This window comes from Balaenoptera borealis, assembly GCF_965194805.1.
Source record: "Balaenoptera borealis genome assembly, chromosome: 2".
Taxonomy (NCBI): Eukaryota; Metazoa; Chordata; class Mammalia; order Artiodactyla; family Balaenopteridae; genus Balaenoptera; species Balaenoptera borealis.
The window spans coordinates 177,244,102-177,263,763 of record NC_138867.1 but is presented as its reverse complement, the minus strand read 5'-3'; the positions used below and the strand labels follow the sequence as shown (position 1 = coordinate 177,263,763).

Below are 19,662 nucleotides of genomic sequence, written 5' to 3'. Positions count from 1 at the left end.
GCCTGTGCGGGCCTCCTTCCCCATCAGGCTGGCTCCACAGTTGGGGGTCTCACCTGAGATGCCCCGTGGACAGCACAGCCTGGCGCCACGGGACAGATGGCCCCTGGGCCACTTCTGTCTGGGTTTCCGCCTGGACTTGTCTCCCACCCGCTAATCACAAGAGTGCTGTGGGAAGGCCAAGAGGCTCCAGATGAGAGGCCCAGAGAGGGACAGCAGCTTGCACTCAGCCGCACAGCGGGTCTGTTGACACGTGCTCCAACACTCCCCGCACGCCGTTGTACATACATCTGAGGCCATAAGATTCTGAACTTTTATTTTCTGGCATGAAAAGTACAAATAATTAAACAATTCCATGTAAAAGTCTGTTACCGCGGCCAGGCCTGTAATCCCGGTAATAAATAGTGTCTAAACTCAACGCAAAGTGTTCTTGTTGTTGGGTTTTGGGTTTGGTTTTTTTTTTTTTTGTCTTTTTTTTTTTTTTTTTTTTAAACAGTTCTTTATCACCTCCAACATGGACTCTGTCTTGATTTGAAACCATCCAAATAAATAACAGGATGAAGGGAGGGCTGGAGGGGCTGAGCCCCTTCCCTATGGGCCCTGCCCCTGCCTCCCAGGGATGTGGAAGACCCCAGGCCCCCTCCCCTGGAGTGAGGGGCTGGCCTCCAGGAAAGGGGCCTGGCTGGCTGGGCTGAGTTCTGTGTTTTAGAAAAAGGAGTCCCCTCCCAGTCTTGGGGGTGGCAGGGGCTCAGGCCTCTGTGAGGGGGTGTGGGGAGGTGCCCCCTCTCCAGAGCCCGGCCCCCCCCAGGGTGAGGGACAAACCCAGCCCTTATTGCTCACAGATGCCTCCGCCACGCTGCCCACGTGCGGACACGTGTCACCGCGCGCGCAGAGTGCAGAGGGGAGAAAGCCCCAAGAAAACAGAGGGAGAGGGATGGACCCGCTGCGGGGCCTGCCCTGCTGGAGGGGAGCGGGGAGGTTGGGGAGGACTTAAAAACCACAAGAATAAATAGGTTTGTGTATCAAGAACAAGCTAGGGTTTCACCAGCTAAATAGGACTGAAAAAATTCTCAAGACGAGCAAAAATAATCCCATTAAGACCCCGGACGTCGCTGGCCGTGGGGACCGCCCTGCAGAGCACAGGTCCCCCAGGGCGCCGCTCGGCTACCATTACTGTTATTAATAATTATTATTACTTTAATGATTCCACTTCCCCTTTTATAAATAAATTAGGCATAACCACGTCTCGGCAAAACTTAAAGAAACAAAGAGAACATCGTGGTTCCTTTAAACTTGCAAACTGGATGAAGGAACAGAAATATACACAAATGTCCTTACAGGGCAACAAGGAGGATAAATAGTTAACATAGCAATAAGTTAAAACTACAAGAAGCTCAATTCGGCAAAAAAGTACAAGAAAGTTAACTGGTGCCAGTTTATGTCTGTTTTGTTTTTGTTTTTTTTTTTTTTCCTTTTTTTTTTTTTTTAAATCTCTTCTGTGTGTGTGGTTTTGTTTTTTTTTTCTCTTCCTTTTTTTGTCGCTTTTTTTCTCTTCTGTTTGTGTTTTTTTGTCGCTTTTTTGATTTTTTTTTTTTTCTTTTTGTTCCTTGCAGCAGAAGCTCCACAGACGTTTAATAACAACACCGGGAGGGGTGGGGGAGAGAGAGCTGGGCAGTCAGATGGGGCCATGGCCAGACACCAAACGCAGGGACACCACAGAAAGGGCACTGAGGCTAAAATCGGGGTTCGCCATTCTCAGTTCTGACTGGGCCCACTGCGGGGGTGGGGGCTTCAAGGGCTCCCGGGGGGCTCCGGCTTTTGGCTTCTGTTGGATTTTTTTTTTTTTTTTTTTTTTACAAAGAGTGAAAACTAGGGGGATGGAAAGTCCAGACAGAAGCCGAGGCCGGGGCTTGGGATAGGGGCTGCGTCCACTGCCCTCACTGATCTGGAAAGACGGAAAAACCCAACAAACTGAAAGGGGGTGACGAGTGGACGGAAAGGGAATGCGGGGCTGGGCCCCTGGGCCCATCCACCCCGGGGCCTGGCGGGGACTGTTGGGGCACTTGCTGCTGGGGAGGCCCTGGGTGGAGAGGCTCAGGGCCTGGCCTCCCCCTCGGCCTCGTGGGCCAGGGCCTCGGCCCAGGGAGGCTCAGCCCCAGGGATGGGGGTCCTTTGGCCTCAAGCGTTGGGTGGGCTGCCTCCAGCCCACCATGACGCCAAAAGGACAACGAGGTATCGTGTGTCTGGATGCATGGACGCTGTGTGTGCACGCCTGTGTTCGTGGGCGGCAGGGACCGTTGAGGAGCCAGGAGAGAGCTCTGCAGAGAACCTGGGGCAGGGGCGAGTGGGGCTGAGTGCCAGGAGGAGGGGCGGGCCGGCCTCGCTGGAGGAAGTGGGCTATGGACTGGGCTGGGGTCTGGGCTGTGACCTCTCGCCTGGGCCTGAGGGATGCTGTGGGCATGTCTGTGTGTCTCTGGGTATTGTGACTATGTTTCTCCATGACTGGGTGTCTAGATTTGTGTGTCCAAATGTAACTGTCTCCACTTCCATGTGGCCACATGCACGTGTGGAAATGTTCCCATGTCCACGTGTGCACGTGTCCACATTTGTCCCCGGCCACATTCACCACTGTCCACATCTGCCTGTGGCCGCATTTGCCCACGTCCACCATGGCCACATTTACATAGCCCCATACTTCAGTCTTCTGTTGTTTATATATGTGTTTGTCTACGTGTCTGACTTGGGCCAGGGAGTTCCTGAGGCATGTCTCTGGGTCCGTCTGTGCTGCTGTGTATCCCTGGGGTGTGTGTGTGTGTGTGTGTGTGTGTCCCTGTGTGTCTTTGTGTGGCTGTGTTTCTCAGTGTGGCCCCGTGGACCCTCAGCTCCTAAGCCCTGCTCCCTGTTCCTGCCCCAGTTGGTAAACATAACCTGCCAAAATATTTTCTTTTTTTTTTTTTGTCTTTTTTTGTGTTTTTTTTTTTTTCAAGTTCAAGAATCCCCAGTAAAAATTCTCCACGAGGTCTTTTTTCCCTTTTTACAAAAATAGAGTTTTTCTTCCCCTCCCACCCCCCCCTTTTTTTCATTGTGTTTCTGTTTCCAGCCCCTCCCCCTGCTCCTCACATTCCTCCAAGGGGCTCTGGGCCAGGGATGCCCACACCCCTCTCACGTTTCGCTTTTTTGGGGATTTTTAAACCTGTTCCCCCCTCTCAGGCTCACCTAGGTGTTGGGGAGGCCTGGGCAAGGGGGCCTGGGAGGGCACCCCCAGCACCCCTTCCCCAAGCCATCCACGGAGGGTGGTTGAGGGTGGGCTGGGGGCACATCTCTGCTTTCACTTTAGCCGAAAAAGGAAACAAAAACCTTCACCATGAACAAAACCAAGACGAGAGAGTGAACAGCCCAGCCTGGGGGAGAGGGGCAGGAGGACGGGGTGGGGGACCCCCAGGAGCCCTCCCATTCCCTGCAGACCCTCCCACCGAGTGCTCACCCTGTGGCTTCTGCAGGGACACGGGGCCCTCGTGCCATCCGTGGTCTGCCTGCGCTGTCTCTCTCGGGCCCCTGTCTCTCTCTCTCTCTCTCTCTCTCTCTCAATCTCTCTCTCTCTCTCTCTGTCTCTGCTGCCCGGGAAGGGTGGGGAGGGCGGCGGTGGCTCAGGCCTTGTGCTGTTTGCTGGTCTTGAAGGACACCTGCAGCACGCGCTCGCCCAGGCGGTAGCCGTTGAGGCTGGCGATGGCCATGGCCGCCTCGTCATAGTTGGTCATGGTGACGAAGCCAAAGCCCTTGCACTTGTTGGTGGTAAAGTCGCGGATGACCTTGACATTGGTGACTGCCCCGAAGGGCCCGAACAGCTGCCACAGCACACTCTCATCCGCCTCCGGAGACAGGTTGTACACGAAGATGCACCAGCCAGCGCCCGCCGCGCCCCCTGACAGGCCCACACCCGCGAGGCCGCTCATGCCGTCGATGGCGATGGGTGAGAACCTGGCGATGAGCGACAGGGGACTACTTTGGGGGTCACGCGGGCTCTGCCCTTACCCCCGGCATGCCCCCTGACCCTGTCATGACCTCTGACCGTGCGGAGACCTTGGGACTATGTGACCCCTGCCTTGGCCCCGTGACCTCCATCTGTGACCCCGCCTGAAGCCCCAGACTCTGAGCCACTCTGATACACCAGCCCCCGATCTCCGTCCTGACCTGGAGACCTGTCCTGACCTCTGACCCTTCCTGAACGTTAGGTCCTCACCTGCGATCTTGCCCTGAGCCCCTATCCACCCCGACTCCCTGACCTTGGACCCTACCTACCTGGTCCTCAGCCCTGTTGACCCTGACCCCTTCCCCACACCTGGCCACCACCCTTCCCTTGACGCCTCTTCCCACCCAACTCCTGCCCTCACCCCGACTTGGGCACCGCCCTGATCCCGCCCTTGGCAATGCTGCCCCTTTTGCCCCACTGGCCATCCTGCCAGGCGGAGGCCCACCCGGAAGGGCAGCGCTGGAACCAGGGTGCGAGCGAGGCCTTTAAGCGCCCCCTCTTGTTATTCAGGTCTCAGCTCAGCTGTCACTTCCCTGGGGAGGCCTCCTTCGACTCATAAAGTGGCCACCTCCTCCCTCTGGCCCTCTCTGGCCTTTTCCTATGTATGTATGTATGTATTTTTTTGCCTCACCACGCGGCATGTGGGATCTTAGTTGCCTGACCAGGGATCGAACCCGCGCCCCCTGCAGTGGAAGCTCAGAGCCTTAACCATTGGACCACCTGGGAAGTCCCCAGGCCTTTTTCTATTTAAATCATGTATTTATTCTCGGCTCCATCTTCCCTGCAAGGTTCTATTCCCTCGATGTCCCGGCCCAGAACAGCTCCCAGCACCAGTAGGCCCTCGGGGGGTGGGGGTGGGGTTTGTGGAGTGAACGAATGAGTGAAGGGGTATTGGCTCCCTGCCTTCCTGAGGCTCCTTTACTCCTCAGCACCCCAGGACCCCGAGGGCCTGAGCCGCTCATTTGATCACTGGGCTCACTCCCTCCTCCTGGCCTTTGCACAAGCCGTTCTTGCTGCCAGGAACTCCAGTTCTGCTCTGGCCCTGTCTCCTGAGTGATGTCTCCGCTGGATCCTTATCACCCCGTCTCCTGCCCCCTTCACAGCTCAGATCACGGTTCATCTGTCTCCTTCCCCCGTGGACTGAAATAAGTAATAACAGTAACCATAATCGTAAGAGACACTGCCTTTGAAACTGAGTGAGCCCGCACTCCGTGCCAAGCGCCATGCTCAGTATCACTCCATCCCCACCAGGGGCCAAGTCTGGCCGGGCCACGCTGGGTCCCCAGCCCCGAGCCAAGCTCCTGCCTCTCAGCATGTGCTCAATAGCTCTTGATGCTATAAACGCGGGGACCTTCAGAGGATCAGGGATGTGGACCATGGAGCGGGTGGGGGGCCTCAAGGTTCACCCCCAGCTATGAGGCAGAAGGGGGCATTCTGTGACCCTCAGCAAAGATGATCAACAGTGGCCAGTGGGGGCACAGCTGTGACCCAGGCAACACTGCCTGCCTTTCAATGGGGTGGAGAAGGCCACAGACAGGCCCCCCAAGTCCAGATTCTGTAGTAGCACTTTCCAGGCATTTAGTAGGCTCAAGAGCCCCCAGATCTCTTAATGGCCACACTATGCCCAGACAGGGGCGGTCCTGGGGGGTGAGGTGGGGGAGGGGGGCCATAAGGGCAAAAGGGTCCAAGGAGGGACGGCGAGGGGCTGGGGGCAGCGGGGCGGGGGCACTGTTACCTCTTGACTCCGTAGGCCATGTTGAGCAAATTGTCCAGCCTGTGGAGGCGGAAGGGGTGGTCACTGGTGGCTTCTGGGCACACCCCCGGCTGTGACGCCGAGCAGCCAGCCTGCCCTCCCCGCCCCCACCCAGCAGTCCAGCAGTGCCAGCCCTGCCCCCGCCTGCCTGCTCCCCGCCAGGCTGGACACCGCCTGGCACGGAACCGTGGTCACTCGGGCACCGCCTCTTGCCTGCCCTGCTGCTGCCCAGCCGGCACTGGCATCCTCGTCCTCCCCCTCCCGCCCACCCAGCCCTGCTCGCCTGCCCCCCCCACCCCCCAATCCAGGGCTTGGGTCCCGAGAAGGGAAATCTCTTCTCCAAAATGCCTGGGCCAGACAAGTGACAATGCCTCTCTGAGCCTCAGGGGCCCCGTCCGTAAAATGAGGACAAGACAAGTTCTGTCCTCACGGGGTCGCTGCGCAGAAAAAGTAAGGGTGCCTGGCCAGCAGGGAGCTGAAGCCACGTGCCCTTGGCGGGGTTGGGGAGGGGGTGGGTTGGCAGTCAGAGCTGGGCCTGGTCAGGTGATTCTAAAACTACTGACGCCATTAATGCCACTCTTAGTGGCCTGCACACATTGAGCGCCTGCTGTATACGAGGGTCTGGCCTCAGCACCTGACAGACCCCCACGTTTCCCCTTTCGCCCTGGTGTCTCTCCGCCCTGCAGGAATGGGGTTCGGCGAGGGCACCTGCAAGCCTAGGGCACCCGGCCCTGGGGGTCTGGGACGTCTGGAGGGCAGGGAGCGGCAGGGGGCTCACCGGAAGCGCTGTGTCTGATGGTGCAGGGGGCCTGCGTAGCGCCTGGCGGAGGACTGGTAGAGGTGAGTGAGCAGGGCCTGCCCGGTCTTCTGACTCGGGTTGTTGGCAAACTTGACCGTGATGGGCTCGGCCGCACCCAGCGGCTTCTGCCCGTTCAGTCCTTTGATAGCCTCCTCGGCCTCGATCCTCTTGTCAAAGCGGATGAATCCCACACCCCGAGAGACACCTGCCGGGGCGCGAGGGCGTCATGGGGACCCGCCCCCTCCTGCGTGACCCCGCCCCCCTCCTCGCTGCTATTTCCGGTTTCTCCACTCTGGTCCCACCTGGGTGCCTTAGCCCAGCGCCCCCCCCACCCCACGTGCACTCTCCCCGGCAGCCTGACCTGTGACCTGGTCCACCAGGATGCGAGAAGTGATGATGCGGCCGTACTGGGAGAAGAGCTGCTCCATCTCTTTCTGGCTCATGGTCTTGGGGAGCCCGCTGACGTACAGGTTCGCATCCCGGATGGAGGCGGAGCTGGGCCTGGCATAGGACACCTGGGGGAGGGGGTCGGGCGGACAGGGGTGAGGGCAAGACCCATTTCAAATGGGGAAGGAGAGGCCACATTCAAACCGCCACTGAGCAACAGAAATCCCTCATCCGTTTATTCAACAAATACCGGGAGTAGTCACCATGGGTGGTGGGTGGGGTCAACCAGGGCTTGGGGGAGGGGATGTGGCCCTGCCCGCGGAGAGCGGTGAGAGGGACCTGTCATCCAAGGAGGTCAAAGGAGCTGCGCCCTTGGGGTCACATGTCTCCCTGGAGGCCTCAGGGACCCTCACATCTGTAGCTAATGTTCTCAGGCTGGATATTCCATCAACATTGACACGTCCCACTCCCTTGGAAAGTGAACCTGGGATGCTGGCCCCTTCTCTTCCCGACTACACTGGGCCCCTCAGATCTTTAGCGCCCAGATCAAACCTGACAACTCCCAAATGTCCGAGCCCAGCATGGGCCTGGCCCCTGAGCTGCACACCTGCGTGACACCTGCCTTCAGGTACCCCACGAGGAGGCCTCATGGGGGATCACACTCAGCACCCCCAACTTGCCCTAACTCAGTAATGACAGTTCTGTCCTCCTGGGTGCTCAGGTCCCCAGCCTCGGGTTGTCCTCCATGCCTCTGTCTGTCACACCCGCATCCAACCACCATCCATCCTGTCAGCTCCACCTTCCTCATTATCTGGATAGAATTCACACACTTCTCCCCATTTCCACTGCTCTACCATTGCTCACCCAGACCAGTGCAGCAGTCTCTGCCCTGGTTCCCTGCTCCACCCTCGCCCCCCACAGGCTGTTCCCCCCACAGCAGCCAGGGGGCACCTGTGAGCATCTGAGTCAGGTCACATCCCTCCTCTGCTTAGAACCCTCCATGGCTCCCACCTTCCTGAGTTAAAGTGCTTCCCAGGGCCACAAGGCCCTGCACGACCTGCCCCATCACCCCCCTTCCTTCATCTCTGCCCACTGTCCCCCTCAACATCTCTATTCCAGGCACACGGGCCTCCTCTACATTCCCCAGACACACTAGGTGTGCTTCACCCTCAGGGCCTTTGCACTTGCTGTTCCCTGTGCTCACGACTCTCTTCCTTGTTTTTCTTCTCCAGGTCTCAGTTGAAATATCCTTCCTGTCCTTTCCCATCTGAATTTGGTCCTCCACCCTTATCCCTGTTACCCTCTGTCAAAGCCCTTCTCTCAGCTGTGAATTAGACACGTTTTAGTACGATCCTTCAGTTCATGTCATTAATTATGGTCCAGCCCAACAATGAAACTCTCTGCAGCTGTTTAAAAAATGGTGGACGTGTATATTTATTTTCCTGAAACAGTGGTGAGTATTGTAAAGTGGGGGAAAGAAAAGTCCATTTACAGAGCAGCGAGTATTGTGTGACCCCATCTCATTGTGTGTTTATCAATGTCCTGGAAACATGGTCTGGAGGGCCCACCCCTAAACGCTAACAGGGTGACCTAGAGCTGACGGGGGAGGCGAGGTGGGATAAGCTCCGTTCCCCCTTATTTCTGCTGATGTCTATTTTCTGTTTCTTCTAAATTAACCTCTGGGTAGATGGGGGTCATTGTAAAGGGTCTGGCTTTTGTTTGGGGTGGTGAGTTGTGAGGGCATATTACTTCATTAGAAATAACTAATTAAAAAACGAACAAAATGAATAAATTGGGCCAAGGGCGGATGGGGGTCAGGGTGTTCATGGGGTGGGGGCAGGGGGATTCTAATTGATGCAATTGTGCACACCTGGGGTCCTCCAGAAAAAACACAGACACCACAGCTGCTATTATTTCTGTAATAATAATTAAAACTCATGGCCATGTATTTGATGGTTTCCACTCTCCCCTACCCCGTGGGGCTGTGAGTTTTGAGGGGTGAGGACTTGTTGATGGATTGGAGCTGGGGGAGAGGGGAGGGGAGGCTCAGCTCCTGGGTGGGTTTGGGGTCAGGGGTCATCTGAGGCACAGAGTAAGTGTTCAGGGGCCTTTCCCATCCTTCCATGACATGGGCTGACCCAGGTCCCTCACCTGGGTATGGGCTCCTCCCACAGCCCCTCACTAGGATGGGGTCTGGCATACGATGAGTGGCTGGAACTATTTTGGGCAGAATCTGCTGGAACACCTAGTCAGGACCAACCACACACCACAGCCACCCAGGCAGATGCACACGCACGCACACACACACACACACACAGGGCCACGCTGTGGTATTCACTGCACAGCTGTGGTGACTACACCAGCAGGAGGGTGACACAAGGCCACCACCACATTCACGGTGACTCTGGGGGTCTGGGATAATTGCAGTAAGAGTCGCAGAACCGCACACCTGTCACACCACCACACAAGCCCTCAATGTCACACACGTTCCATCCTGAATGGGGCACAAGTAGACACACCCACACAACTTCACCGTAACACACAAACACCCTGTCACAGCCAGACACACCCACACAGCCCCACCAGGTCACAGCTGGAGTCGCAGTGCATCACAAAGCACCTGTCAAATAAACACGTCTCACTGACACAAGGTGACACACCCTTGTCTGTAACAGCCAGACCCACATGATAACAGCCACTCACGTAGCCACGGGGTCCCACAAACACCATGTCTTATAGCTCAGGGTCTCCCCCCCACACACACACACACACGCCACATCACACGCACACAGTGGCCCTCTGGGTCATACAGTTCATCACTAGGGTCCACTCTCACAACCTGGGGGCTTCTGGGTCTACTTGGCCATGGAGGGACCCATCAGGCCCTTGTCAGCCTCCACACCAGGGACAGGAAGAGATTCCGGCACCTCTGTTCCCATGGCGAACTGGGGGCCAGATGGGCGTCCTCCCCAGCCCAGCCTCCCCCAGGGTTCAGGAGCAGATTTGTGGGGCGGAGCCCAGACACCCCCAGGCAAACCTAGAGAGGGGGTTTCCATGGTGATTCCCCGCACCCCCCATGGCCCCCAGGGAACCTGGGCTCGCAGGGTCCCAGCTGCAGCTGCCGAGAGGGGAGGTCATAGGGGGAGGGGCATTGTACAAAGGTGGGGGAAGGGCCCACCCCTAATCCCACCCTCCCAGACCCTAGTTAGGCTCCAGATGGCAGATGGGCCCCCACCTCTCCCCCATTTCCATGACAAAGGCAAGGAGAGGGCTGTCCACCAGACCCTGGTCACTCTCTCCTACTGCTGAGGGGGTGGGTACCTCCAGGGCCTGGCTGACTCCTTGAGTTGCCAGAGAATGTGGGGCTGATCATCTCCCCATTGACAAGTGAGGAAACTGAGGTTCAGAGAGGCAGAGCCATTGGCCCCAGGGCCCCAGCCAGAAAGCCTTTGGGGATTGATTTGAACCCCTTAGGGGATGAGCCATGGGGGAGGATGGGCAGCAGTGGGGGGAATGGATGTATGGGGAGGGTATGGTCGTGGGGGGCTGGGTGGCCGTGAAAGGGTCAGTCCAGGTGGGCGGTAATAAAGAGGAAATGGGCACAGCCAAGATGGGAAGTCACAGGGATGGGTGGCAGTGGGGAACGAGGGTGCTGACCTTGATGGTCTTCGTCTGCAGTTTGAGGCCGTTGAGGGTGTTGATGGCTTTGTCTGCATCGTTGGGGTCAGAGTAGTTCACAAACCCGTAGCCGAGGCTCTGCCCTGCAGGCAGGACCAGGACGATGACCTCCCTGGACCTGCCACTGTCCTCCCAGACCCAGGCCTGAGAGACTGACCACCCCCCTCAAGGTTATGAGAACCAAGATTCCACCCTTATTTGTTCCCCCAGAGTACTACCATATCCCGAGGACAGCTCAGACCCCCTAGGGTCCCACCTGCTCCCATCACCTCCCACCTGGGGTCACACCTGTCTCTACACCACACCTGTACTCCTGAGGCTACCACCTCTGTCCCCTATCCCCACCCCCCACCTGCCAGCAGCCACACCTGTGATCTTGTCCCGAACCAACTTGCAGGACTCAATGTCACCAATGCTGCCGAAGAGACTCTTGAACTCATCCTGGGTCATGTTCTGGGGCAGGTAGTTGACGATGAGGTTGGTCTTGCTGTCATCACTGGCTCCGTTTGTACCAAGGAGTGGCCCGTTGGGCAGGGCCGGGCCAGCCGGGCCCCCCGCCACCTGAGACTCCATGGCCCCGAGTATCTGCTGGAGACAACAGGCCGCACCCACTCACGGCCCAGTTCCCACACCAGGGACCAGTGGGAGTGAGGAGGGGCTTGGTGGTGACAGATCAATCAGGTCTGCATAGGCTTGAACATACAGAGGGGATAAGGTATTATTCTTATAGTCCCTTCCACTTCTTGAGCACTGGGCAAAGTACTTTACAGGTGATTTTACTCTGAAAAAGTCCATATATTAATGCCATGTATGCCCATTTGCACGTATGCTTGCCTGTTTGTCTAAAGCCAATCTGCATTTTTAGAATAATGAAATTAATACTTTGTATTCAGAAAAAGAATTACAACATTTTTATTAGCTTTGAAGCCCTCATAATCCCAACCCTGACCATGTACTTTGCCCTTCCCACCAAATGTAATTCCTATCCCAAATGTGTTAATATTTCTTTTGCTTCATGCATAATTTACCCCCACAGGTTTTCCACTGAGCCATTTTGGGTTTTTTATGTATATCATAATAACACCTGCAAATATAATGACAGTTTTATTTCTTTATCTCCAATCTATACCTGTTATTTATTTTTCTTGTCTTATGGCAGGGGATACATTGTGACATTGGCTTCTTTATTCTTGACATTAAAGGAAATGCTTTAAACATTTCACAGCTAAATATGATCTTTACTGTAGGTTTTTTGGCAGATGGCCTTTATCAAGTTAAGAATGTTTAATTTTATTCCTAGTATCCTAACAAGATATTTTTTTAAGGAACGGATATTGAATTTTATTGAATATCTTTTTCTGCATCTATTGAGATGATTTTTTTGCTTCAATATTTTTTTTAACAGATAGGGAAGAGGCCTTTTTATTTTTATTTTTTAAAATTAATTAATTAATTAATTTATGGCTGCATTCAGTCTTCGTTGCTGTGTGCGGCTTTCTCTAGTTGTGGCGAGCAGGGGCTACTCTTGGTTGCGGTGCACGGGCTTCTTATTGTGGTGGCTTCTCTTGTTGTGGAGCACGGGCTCTAGGCGCGCGGCTTCAGTAGGTGCAGCACGCGGGCTCAGTAGTTGTGGCTTGCGGACTCTAGAGCGCAGGCTCAGTAGTTGTGGCGCACAGGCTTAGTTGCTCCACGGCATGTGGGATCTTCCTGGATCAGGGATCAAACCTGTGTCCCCTGCATTGGCAGGCGGATTCTTAACCATTGCACCACCAGGGAAGTCTGCTTTAATATGTTAATGTAATAAATTACATTAATTGATTTTCCAGTATTAAGTCAACTTTCCTAAGCTAAACTAAACTTGGTCATGTTGCAGTTTTGTTTATATACATTGTTCGATTTGATTTGCCAAATTTTTTATGGTTCTTTGTTTAGGATTTTTAACCTCTATATTCAGGAAGATATGCCTTTTTAAAATTTAATTCACACAGAGGCTCAGGTTGAAGTTTATTATGCTATGACAAATAAGGAATTTGAGGCTCAGAGACGTTAAGGAACTTGTTGAAGTCACACAGCATATCAGTGGTGGCACTGGAATGCAAATGCAGACCTGTCTAGACCTGAAGACCACTCTACCATTCTCTATGACAGTCAACCAGGCAGGTACCAGCTCTGATAACTCTTCGCTGTGTGTCCTTGGATATGTTCCTTATCCTCCTGGGGCCTCTGGTTCACTTGCCGAAAATTCAAAACAATTAGTAATGGCTATCTTAAGGGCCATGTAGAGAAGAATTTTAAAGCCATATCTGGGCTCAGAACGAAAGAGTGCTGGGATTGATTGGTATTGTCTGTCATGGGCATGGGAAGGGAAAGTAGCCAGCATTTCCTTAGGTCTTCTCCTATGTCACAGTTGGTGAATAGGTTGCCCTTACCTAGAAACCCAAATAGATTGGTAGAGTCTTCCTAGATGGATGAATTAAGAAGGATTTAAAGCTATATTCAGTTTCAGCAGGAAAGATGACTGTGATTGATTAGCAATATCTGTTGTGGCCACAGAATTAGAAAGAGCCAGCAGGTACACATCATCTCAGCCATCCCTGCCCCAAAATTCAATACCATAATTGTTCCCAAATATTGTGCATACTATGTGCCAGGCACAGTGCAAGGCCCTCTACAGGCAATGTTTCTTTTCTTTTTCACCACTATGAAAGGAGGAGGGTTTTATTACCCCTGCTTAACAGACGCTATGGACTAAATGCTTGTGCCCCTCCAAATTCATATCTTGAAACCCTGCTCTCCAGTGCAGTGGTATTTGGAGGTGGGGCCTTTGGAAGGTTATTAGGTCATGAGGGTGGAGCCTTATAAAAAGGGACGGGAGAGAGATGATCTCCCTTTCTCCACCATATGAAGACAGTGATAACACAGCTGTCTACAAACCAGGAAGCCGGCCCTCACCAGGAGCCGAATCAGCCCACACCTTGATCTTGGACTTCTCAGCCTCCAGAGCTATGAGAAATATGTGTCTGTTGTTTAAGCTACCCAGTTTACGGTATTTTTGTCAGCCTGAGCTGAGTAAGACAACAGATGTGGAAAGTGAGGTTCAGAGATGTTTGAAAAATTACCAAAGATCATGCAGCCCATAAATGGTGAAACAGGGATTTGCGCATGAGATTTTCTGATTGGGCATCTTTATTTCCAACTTCCACTGCCAACCAAGACTAGTGCTGGCTCTAACACTTCCCAGCTGTGTGTCCTCAGGTATGCTACTTAACGCACTTTATGCTACGACCTCTGCTCCACTTTGTTGAAAACTCCAAATCACCGGCATAGTGACCAGAGACCCATCTAAAGCCAATTGTGGGTGCAGCTGGAAAGCATTCTGGGATCAGTTAGCTATGTCTGACACAGGCAGTCATGAGAAGTGGAAGCGGGCTTGTCTTGTCTGCAAGACAAGCCCTGCCTCATAATGCTGCTGTTAATAATCATCCCGCTCCATTGACACCTACCATGTCAGGTACCAGGGAAATAACTCAGAGACGTTGGGTGATATAAATGGGGAAATTGATTTCAAACCTGGATATGTTGGACTTCAGAGCCGTTTTTAATGACTGGCCAATACATTGGGGGCAGCTCTGCCACCATATAGCTGTATGTCTTCAGGGACAATCTTAGCTCTTCTTTGGGCTTCTGTTTCCTTGTCATTTATTCTTATTTAAAGGATAGTACAGAGGGTCAACTCCCCTGCAGCTCCATTTGGCTGGGAGTGGCTGTCTTGGGGAGCTGCCTGGAGGATTCTTCTTCTTCTTCTTCTTCTTTTTTTTTCTTCCATTTTTGGCCACGCCATGTGGCTTATGGGATCTTAGTTCCCAGACCAGGGATTGAACCCAGGCCCTCGGCAGTGAGAGTGTGGAGTCCTAACCTCTGAACCACCGGGAGAATTCCCTGGAGGATTATTCTGAAGCCACAACCAGGCTCACCAGGAACACAAACTGGATTGCTTAGCAGTGTCTGCCACAGGCGTCTGAAATATAGCAGTAATGTACCCTCCACACATCTGCATCCTGGTCTTGTAACATGAATACTTTACGAACAACATGACCATGTATTGAGGGCCTCCTATGTGCCAGCCAAAATTCTTTATGTGAAAATTTCCAGGCAGTTCTCCCAAAATTGAATGTTATGGGACTCTTTTCTTCATTTAACAGATGAGAAAACTGAGTCTCACTGAAGGAGGAGGGATTTGCACAAATTTGGGTAGCGTGTAAAATGTGGACCAAGAATTCCAATCCAGGGTTTAGACTCTAGAGCCCACTCTCAATGAAAAGGCCAATTAAAAAATAATAATAATAACAAAGCAAAGCAAAGCTGAGCACCCACTCTATGCCAAGCCCCGGGCAACACTACATTTAAACCCACTTTGGGGGCTTCCCTGGTGGCGCAGTGGTTAAGAATCCGCCTGCCATTTCAGGGGACATAGGTTCGAGCCCTGGTCCGGGAAGATCCCTCATGCCGCGGAGCAACAAAGCCCGTGCGCCACAACTACTGAAGCCTGTGCACCTAGAGCCCATGATCTGCAACAAGAGAAGCCACCGCAATGAGAAGCCCGCACACTGCAACGCAGAGCAGCCCCCGCTCGCTGCAACTAGAGAAAGCCCGTGCACAGCAATGGAGACCCAGCGCAGCCATAAATAAGTAAATAAATAAATAAACCAAAAAGAATAAACAAACAAACCAAAATAAACCCACTTTGTTGGCCGAGTCTGCTCATTCAACTCAACAAATATTTACTAGGTGCCACCATATGCCAGCTGCTGGCTCCACCCTCCTGTGTGTCCTCTGACACTCATGTTGCCTCTCTAGGTCTCTGCCCCACTACTAAAGATATGGCACAGAGGTCCCCCATGTATGGGGAGATGGCGTCTGAATTCCTGTCTGGGCTCAGCGAGCTAGAATTCTGTGATTGGTTGATAATGTCTATTATGGGAGCCCCAAAAGCAATCAGCAGTACATAAGCCACTGTTTCAGGACACATCAGATTCCAGCTTTGGAAGCCCTACTATGTGCCAGGCCCTGAGCCTGTGCTGTTTTCATTGCCTTTCTACAACCACCCTGAAAGCTGGAGATCATCTCCATTTCTCAGATGGAGAAATTGAGGGTAACTGGGACCTGTGACTTGCCCAGGATGACAGAGGGAAGTAGTAGTGATGGTGTTAGGGTTTGACCCCTTGATCTGATGACCCTAGAGCCTACAGGGTTACTGGTCCTCCACCCCCAGAAATGCTGTCCTCAACTTGCATGGGGTTAAGAGGTGACTGGGGGGTTCCCACTAGGGATCTTGAGGCCCAGCCCGCTAATCTCACCACCACCCCATCTCCCTCCCATCTGTGCCAGAGCTTAGAGGGATCAGTGTCGCATTTCCTCTGAGGCTGAGCCGGCTGAGCTGCTAATGGGGATCGGATTGGTGGAGGCCACACCCGCCCTGCCTCAGCCCACAGCAAATGCGTGGCCTGGGATGACACAGGGATCACAGGGACCTTCGAGGGCTGTCCCAGAACAGGGATAGAGAGGTGAATTCAGAGGAGAGGAAGGCAGATCAGAGATGGAGCAAGGGAACCTCCCCTCCCACTCTCTCCAGCTCTTCCTCTGGGTCTCTCCCTCTTTCTGTTTCTCTTTCCCTTTTTTCCCCTCAGTTTCTCTCTCTTCTCCTCTGTCCCCATCTCTCCCCTCTGTCCATCTCTCCCCTCTGAACGCTTCTCTTTCTCCAACTCTTTTGCACCATTATACAAACATCTGACATATGGATTTTGCAATGAACGCACCTGAGGTTACTTGCTGTGTCAGACCCCCTTGGCCCCCAGCTGTGCCCCCTGGCCCTAGTCACAGTGACAGATGCCTGGGTACTGGCAACAATAGGGCATTGAGTGGCTATGCATGGTAAGGCTGGGCCACCACGTGGTGCTAAGTGAGCCTCCTACTTCTGGGCCCTTCTCCCTCCATGCAGGGCCCTCACTGTCTCAACTCATCCCCTCACTTCCTCCCAGCCTGTCCCCATGATGGGTCTCTGCCTGAGTACTCTCCATTGGAGTGACCAGGACTCCAAGGGCTTCAAGGCCCTTGTGTGACCTCTGACCACACCCTCTCCCCTTTGTGCATCAGCTTCCCTTTCTCAAATGCGGGCACAGATCGGAGCAATGTATGCTGGACTGCTATGGCGGTGCTGAGGGTCCTCAGGAGGCCTCGCTCACGTTCCTAGATCAGGGTGAGCAGCGTGAGGCACAGAGAGGGGAAGGAGCTGCCCTGAGGTCACACAGCAGAAAAGGGTGGTCTCTCTCAGGCCTTTCTCAGAGCCAGGTGGGTGGGTCCCAGGGTCTAGTAGGGGAGAGGCCCAGGCGTGGAGGGAGCGCTGAGCATCCCCCCACCCACTATGCTCGTTACTACTCGAAAAAGAGATCCAGAAAGAGACACAGTGTACAGAGACACACACACAGAGACCCGAGAGACAGAAAGAGCGGAAGAAGGAGGCCCCGGCGCCAGGACCAGACAAAGGACGCTCGGCAGCGCGGGGAGCAGAGTCGCGCGGCGGGGGCGGGGGTGGAGCTGGGGTGGATCTAGAATTGGCCAGCCCCGCCCCCGGGATACGCCCGGGCTGCCAGTGGAAATCCGAGGGCTCGGAAGAGGCAGGGCCCCTGGGGCCCCTGGGGCGGGGCCTAGATGGGCGGGGCAGGGGCGTGGTTAGTAAGGGCGTGGCCGGGCGTGGCCGGGCGCTCGGGAGCTGACCAGCTCTGTGGCTGCTGAAAGCCCCGAGCGCGGGGCGAGTGGCGCGGGCGGGCGGGCGCGCTCAAGGTCATCCCGCGGCCCAGAGCTCTGGCGGGGTGGGGCACCTGAACCTGGCCTAGGGGGCCTGCCTGAGCCCCTTACCCCATCCCCTGGGGGCGGGGGCCCAGGAGCGGCGGAGCACCCCCTACGAGCCCTCTTCTCCCCTCCCCCTCCCCGCAGCCTGAGGCGCCCGCGCGAGGCTACGGCCCGCGAAGAAGCGCCGAGAAACAAAGGGACGCGGCGGCGGTGGCGGCGGGCCCGCGGGGCCGCCGGGCGCGCCCCCTCCTCTCCCCTCCCCGCTTGCCGCAAGGTCGACGGGCTTGAGGACGAGACACTCGGCTCCAGGGCGCGGTCGAGGCCCAGGGCGCGCGATCCGACGCCACCCCTTCCCTGGGGTTCTCGGGGACTCCTTGCCGCCTTGTCCTGGCCCAGCACCAGTGATTGGGGCCCTGCGTTTGCCTGGGAGGCCTGCTGGGTCCGGGCCTGGATGGAGGAGGCATCCTACGCCGCGGCGTCCCCTCCCCCATCAGGCCTGCTGAAGGGGGGGGGCAATCCCGCCCCCAGGGCGCCGTAGGATGTCCCCCGAATCGCAGCTCGATTCCCTAAGGCCTCTCAAGCCAGACTCTAAGAGCCCCCAGCACTCTGGGCGCGGTTCTGTCCACTCTCAGGCCCCGAGGCTCGGTCCTACCCCCCCACCCGGGCCTAGCTAGGCCTGGTCCTACCCCCCCTCCCATCTCTTCGGAGCCTGTGCCTAACCCCTCTCCGACCAGGTTCCCTCTCAGTGACAGGGGAATACCTACAGTGACCATTCTTGTGTGCCCGGCGGGCGCGGTCCGTGTTGAGGGTGGCTCCGGGGGTCGTGCACTCCTTGGGGGGCGCTCGATGCTCACGCCGGGGTCCTGCCCGGGCGGCCTCTGGTGCGGCCGCTGCAGAGGTCTCGGTGAGGGTAGCGACTCCCTCGAGGGCCGGGGACGGGCCCGAGCCCGGGTACGCGCGCGCGGATAACCGGGCCCCGGGGTGGCCTGCGGGCGGCAGGGGATGGAAAGAGGGAGCGGGCGCGGGATTGAGAACGCCCCCTGCGCGGCCCCGCGGGGCCCGAGGAGGTTGCGCTTCCCGACAGAGATCGCTGCGCTCTGCCTTTCGCCGCCGCCCCTCGGCCCGGCCCGTCTGGTCCCCGGTGTTCAGTCCTCTCCCCTCGCCCGCCCTCCCTCCCTCCCTCCGGCCCGCGCTGCGCGCTCCGCGCTCTGGGCCGCGCCGCCGCCGCCCCCAGCCCTTTATAGCAGCAGCTGCCAGCGCCGGCGTCGCTTATTGGCTACGGCAACCGAGCCCCGCCTCCTCGCGGCGCCCGACGGCGCGGCAGGTGGAAGAGAGGGCGCGCTGGCCAGGACTTCGCACGCCCAGAAGGCACATCCTGGGGGCTCGGGTTGCCAGATTCGGGCCCTTTTGCCCTCACGGATCCTACTTCCTGCGTTGGCGCCCTTTCTTGGGCGGGCTTTCTGCCCAGAAGACAGGAAGGGTTCCCCTCTGTCCAGCACCCAGAGCTGGAGGAGCAAAGGGGCGAGGAGGTACTGATGGCTCGACTGTACTACCTTCAGGAGGTGCTGTCCACCAAGAGCACTGCAGAGGGACGAGGAACCTAGACTTCAATGAGCAGATGCCTGGGTCCCCACATTTGGGAGGACCATATGTAGTCCCAAGACCAAGGGAGGAAGGTGGGGGTGGCTGAGGACCTAGTCAGCCTGCAGAAGGAATTGGGACCCTGTGGATTTTGAGCAGGCTAGGTTTAAAGGGGGTGGGGAATGGGCATCCCACAGTGCAGGGGCACTGCTCCAAAGGGAGTGAAGAAGTTTGGGGCTCAGGGTTCCAGGCAAACTCCTTTGGTGCCCTGCAGACCCAGGAAACCATCGGGCAATCTCGGACCCCATAAACTTCGGGTGGACGGTTTTGCCGTGCAAATGTCCTGGCTTCCCGGGCTGGTGATTGGTCCGCCTGTGGAGTCCCGCTCCCTCTCTGCTAAGCGGGACCTGGCCTTTCTGTCAGGCGATAGGGGGTGGCGCAGTCTCCTCTGGTGTGCGGGCGCGAGTGCACGTTTTTGTCGGGGCGGCCACCAGGCGCCAGGAGGTGTTCTCACTAGAACACTAGGGGAGCCTTTGAGTGAGGCTTCAGCACCACAGACAGCGGTCCGACGGCCCTGTCCAGGGCGCT

General features: G+C 55.8%; 1 protein-coding gene across 3 annotated transcripts; it reads right to left on the bottom strand.

The window, feature by feature from the left end:
* Positions 1-296: 296 nt before the first annotated feature.
* On the bottom strand, positions 297-18,646 carry ELAVL3 (ELAV like RNA binding protein 3). Of its 3 annotated transcripts, none has more exons than XM_082378886.1 (7): positions 18,258-18,646; positions 11,013-11,232; positions 10,624-10,727; positions 6,941-7,094; positions 6,559-6,784; positions 5,763-5,801; positions 297-3,996 (listed from the first exon to the last, which is right to left on the bottom strand). In XM_082378886.1, exons 1-7 carry the CDS (start codon positions 18,264-18,266, stop codon positions 3,645-3,647), a joined length of 1,104 nt encoding a protein of 367 aa, XP_082235012.1. In that variant the 5' UTR covers positions 18,267-18,646; the 3' UTR covers positions 297-3,644. The 3 variants fall into 3 exon arrangements, with proteins under 3 accessions (XP_082235012.1, XP_082235014.1, XP_082235013.1); XM_082378888.1 differs by having other exon boundaries at positions 297-3,975; XM_082378887.1 differs by having other exon boundaries at positions 11,013-11,229.
* Between the last annotated feature and the right edge of the window lie 1,016 nt (positions 18,647-19,662).

Bases quoted from the DNA above. Each gene is read 5' to 3' on its own strand.
- ELAVL3 (XM_082378886.1), bottom strand. The intron at 7,095-10,623 runs GTCAGCACCCTC...CCCCTCCCCCAG, and splicing joins TGCAGACGAAGACCATCAAG to GTGTCCTATGCCAGGCCCAG. The intron at 6,785-6,940 runs GTCAGGCTGCCG...GCGCCCCGGCAG, and splicing joins CCTGGTGGACCAGGTCACAG to GTGTCTCTCGGGGTGTGGGA.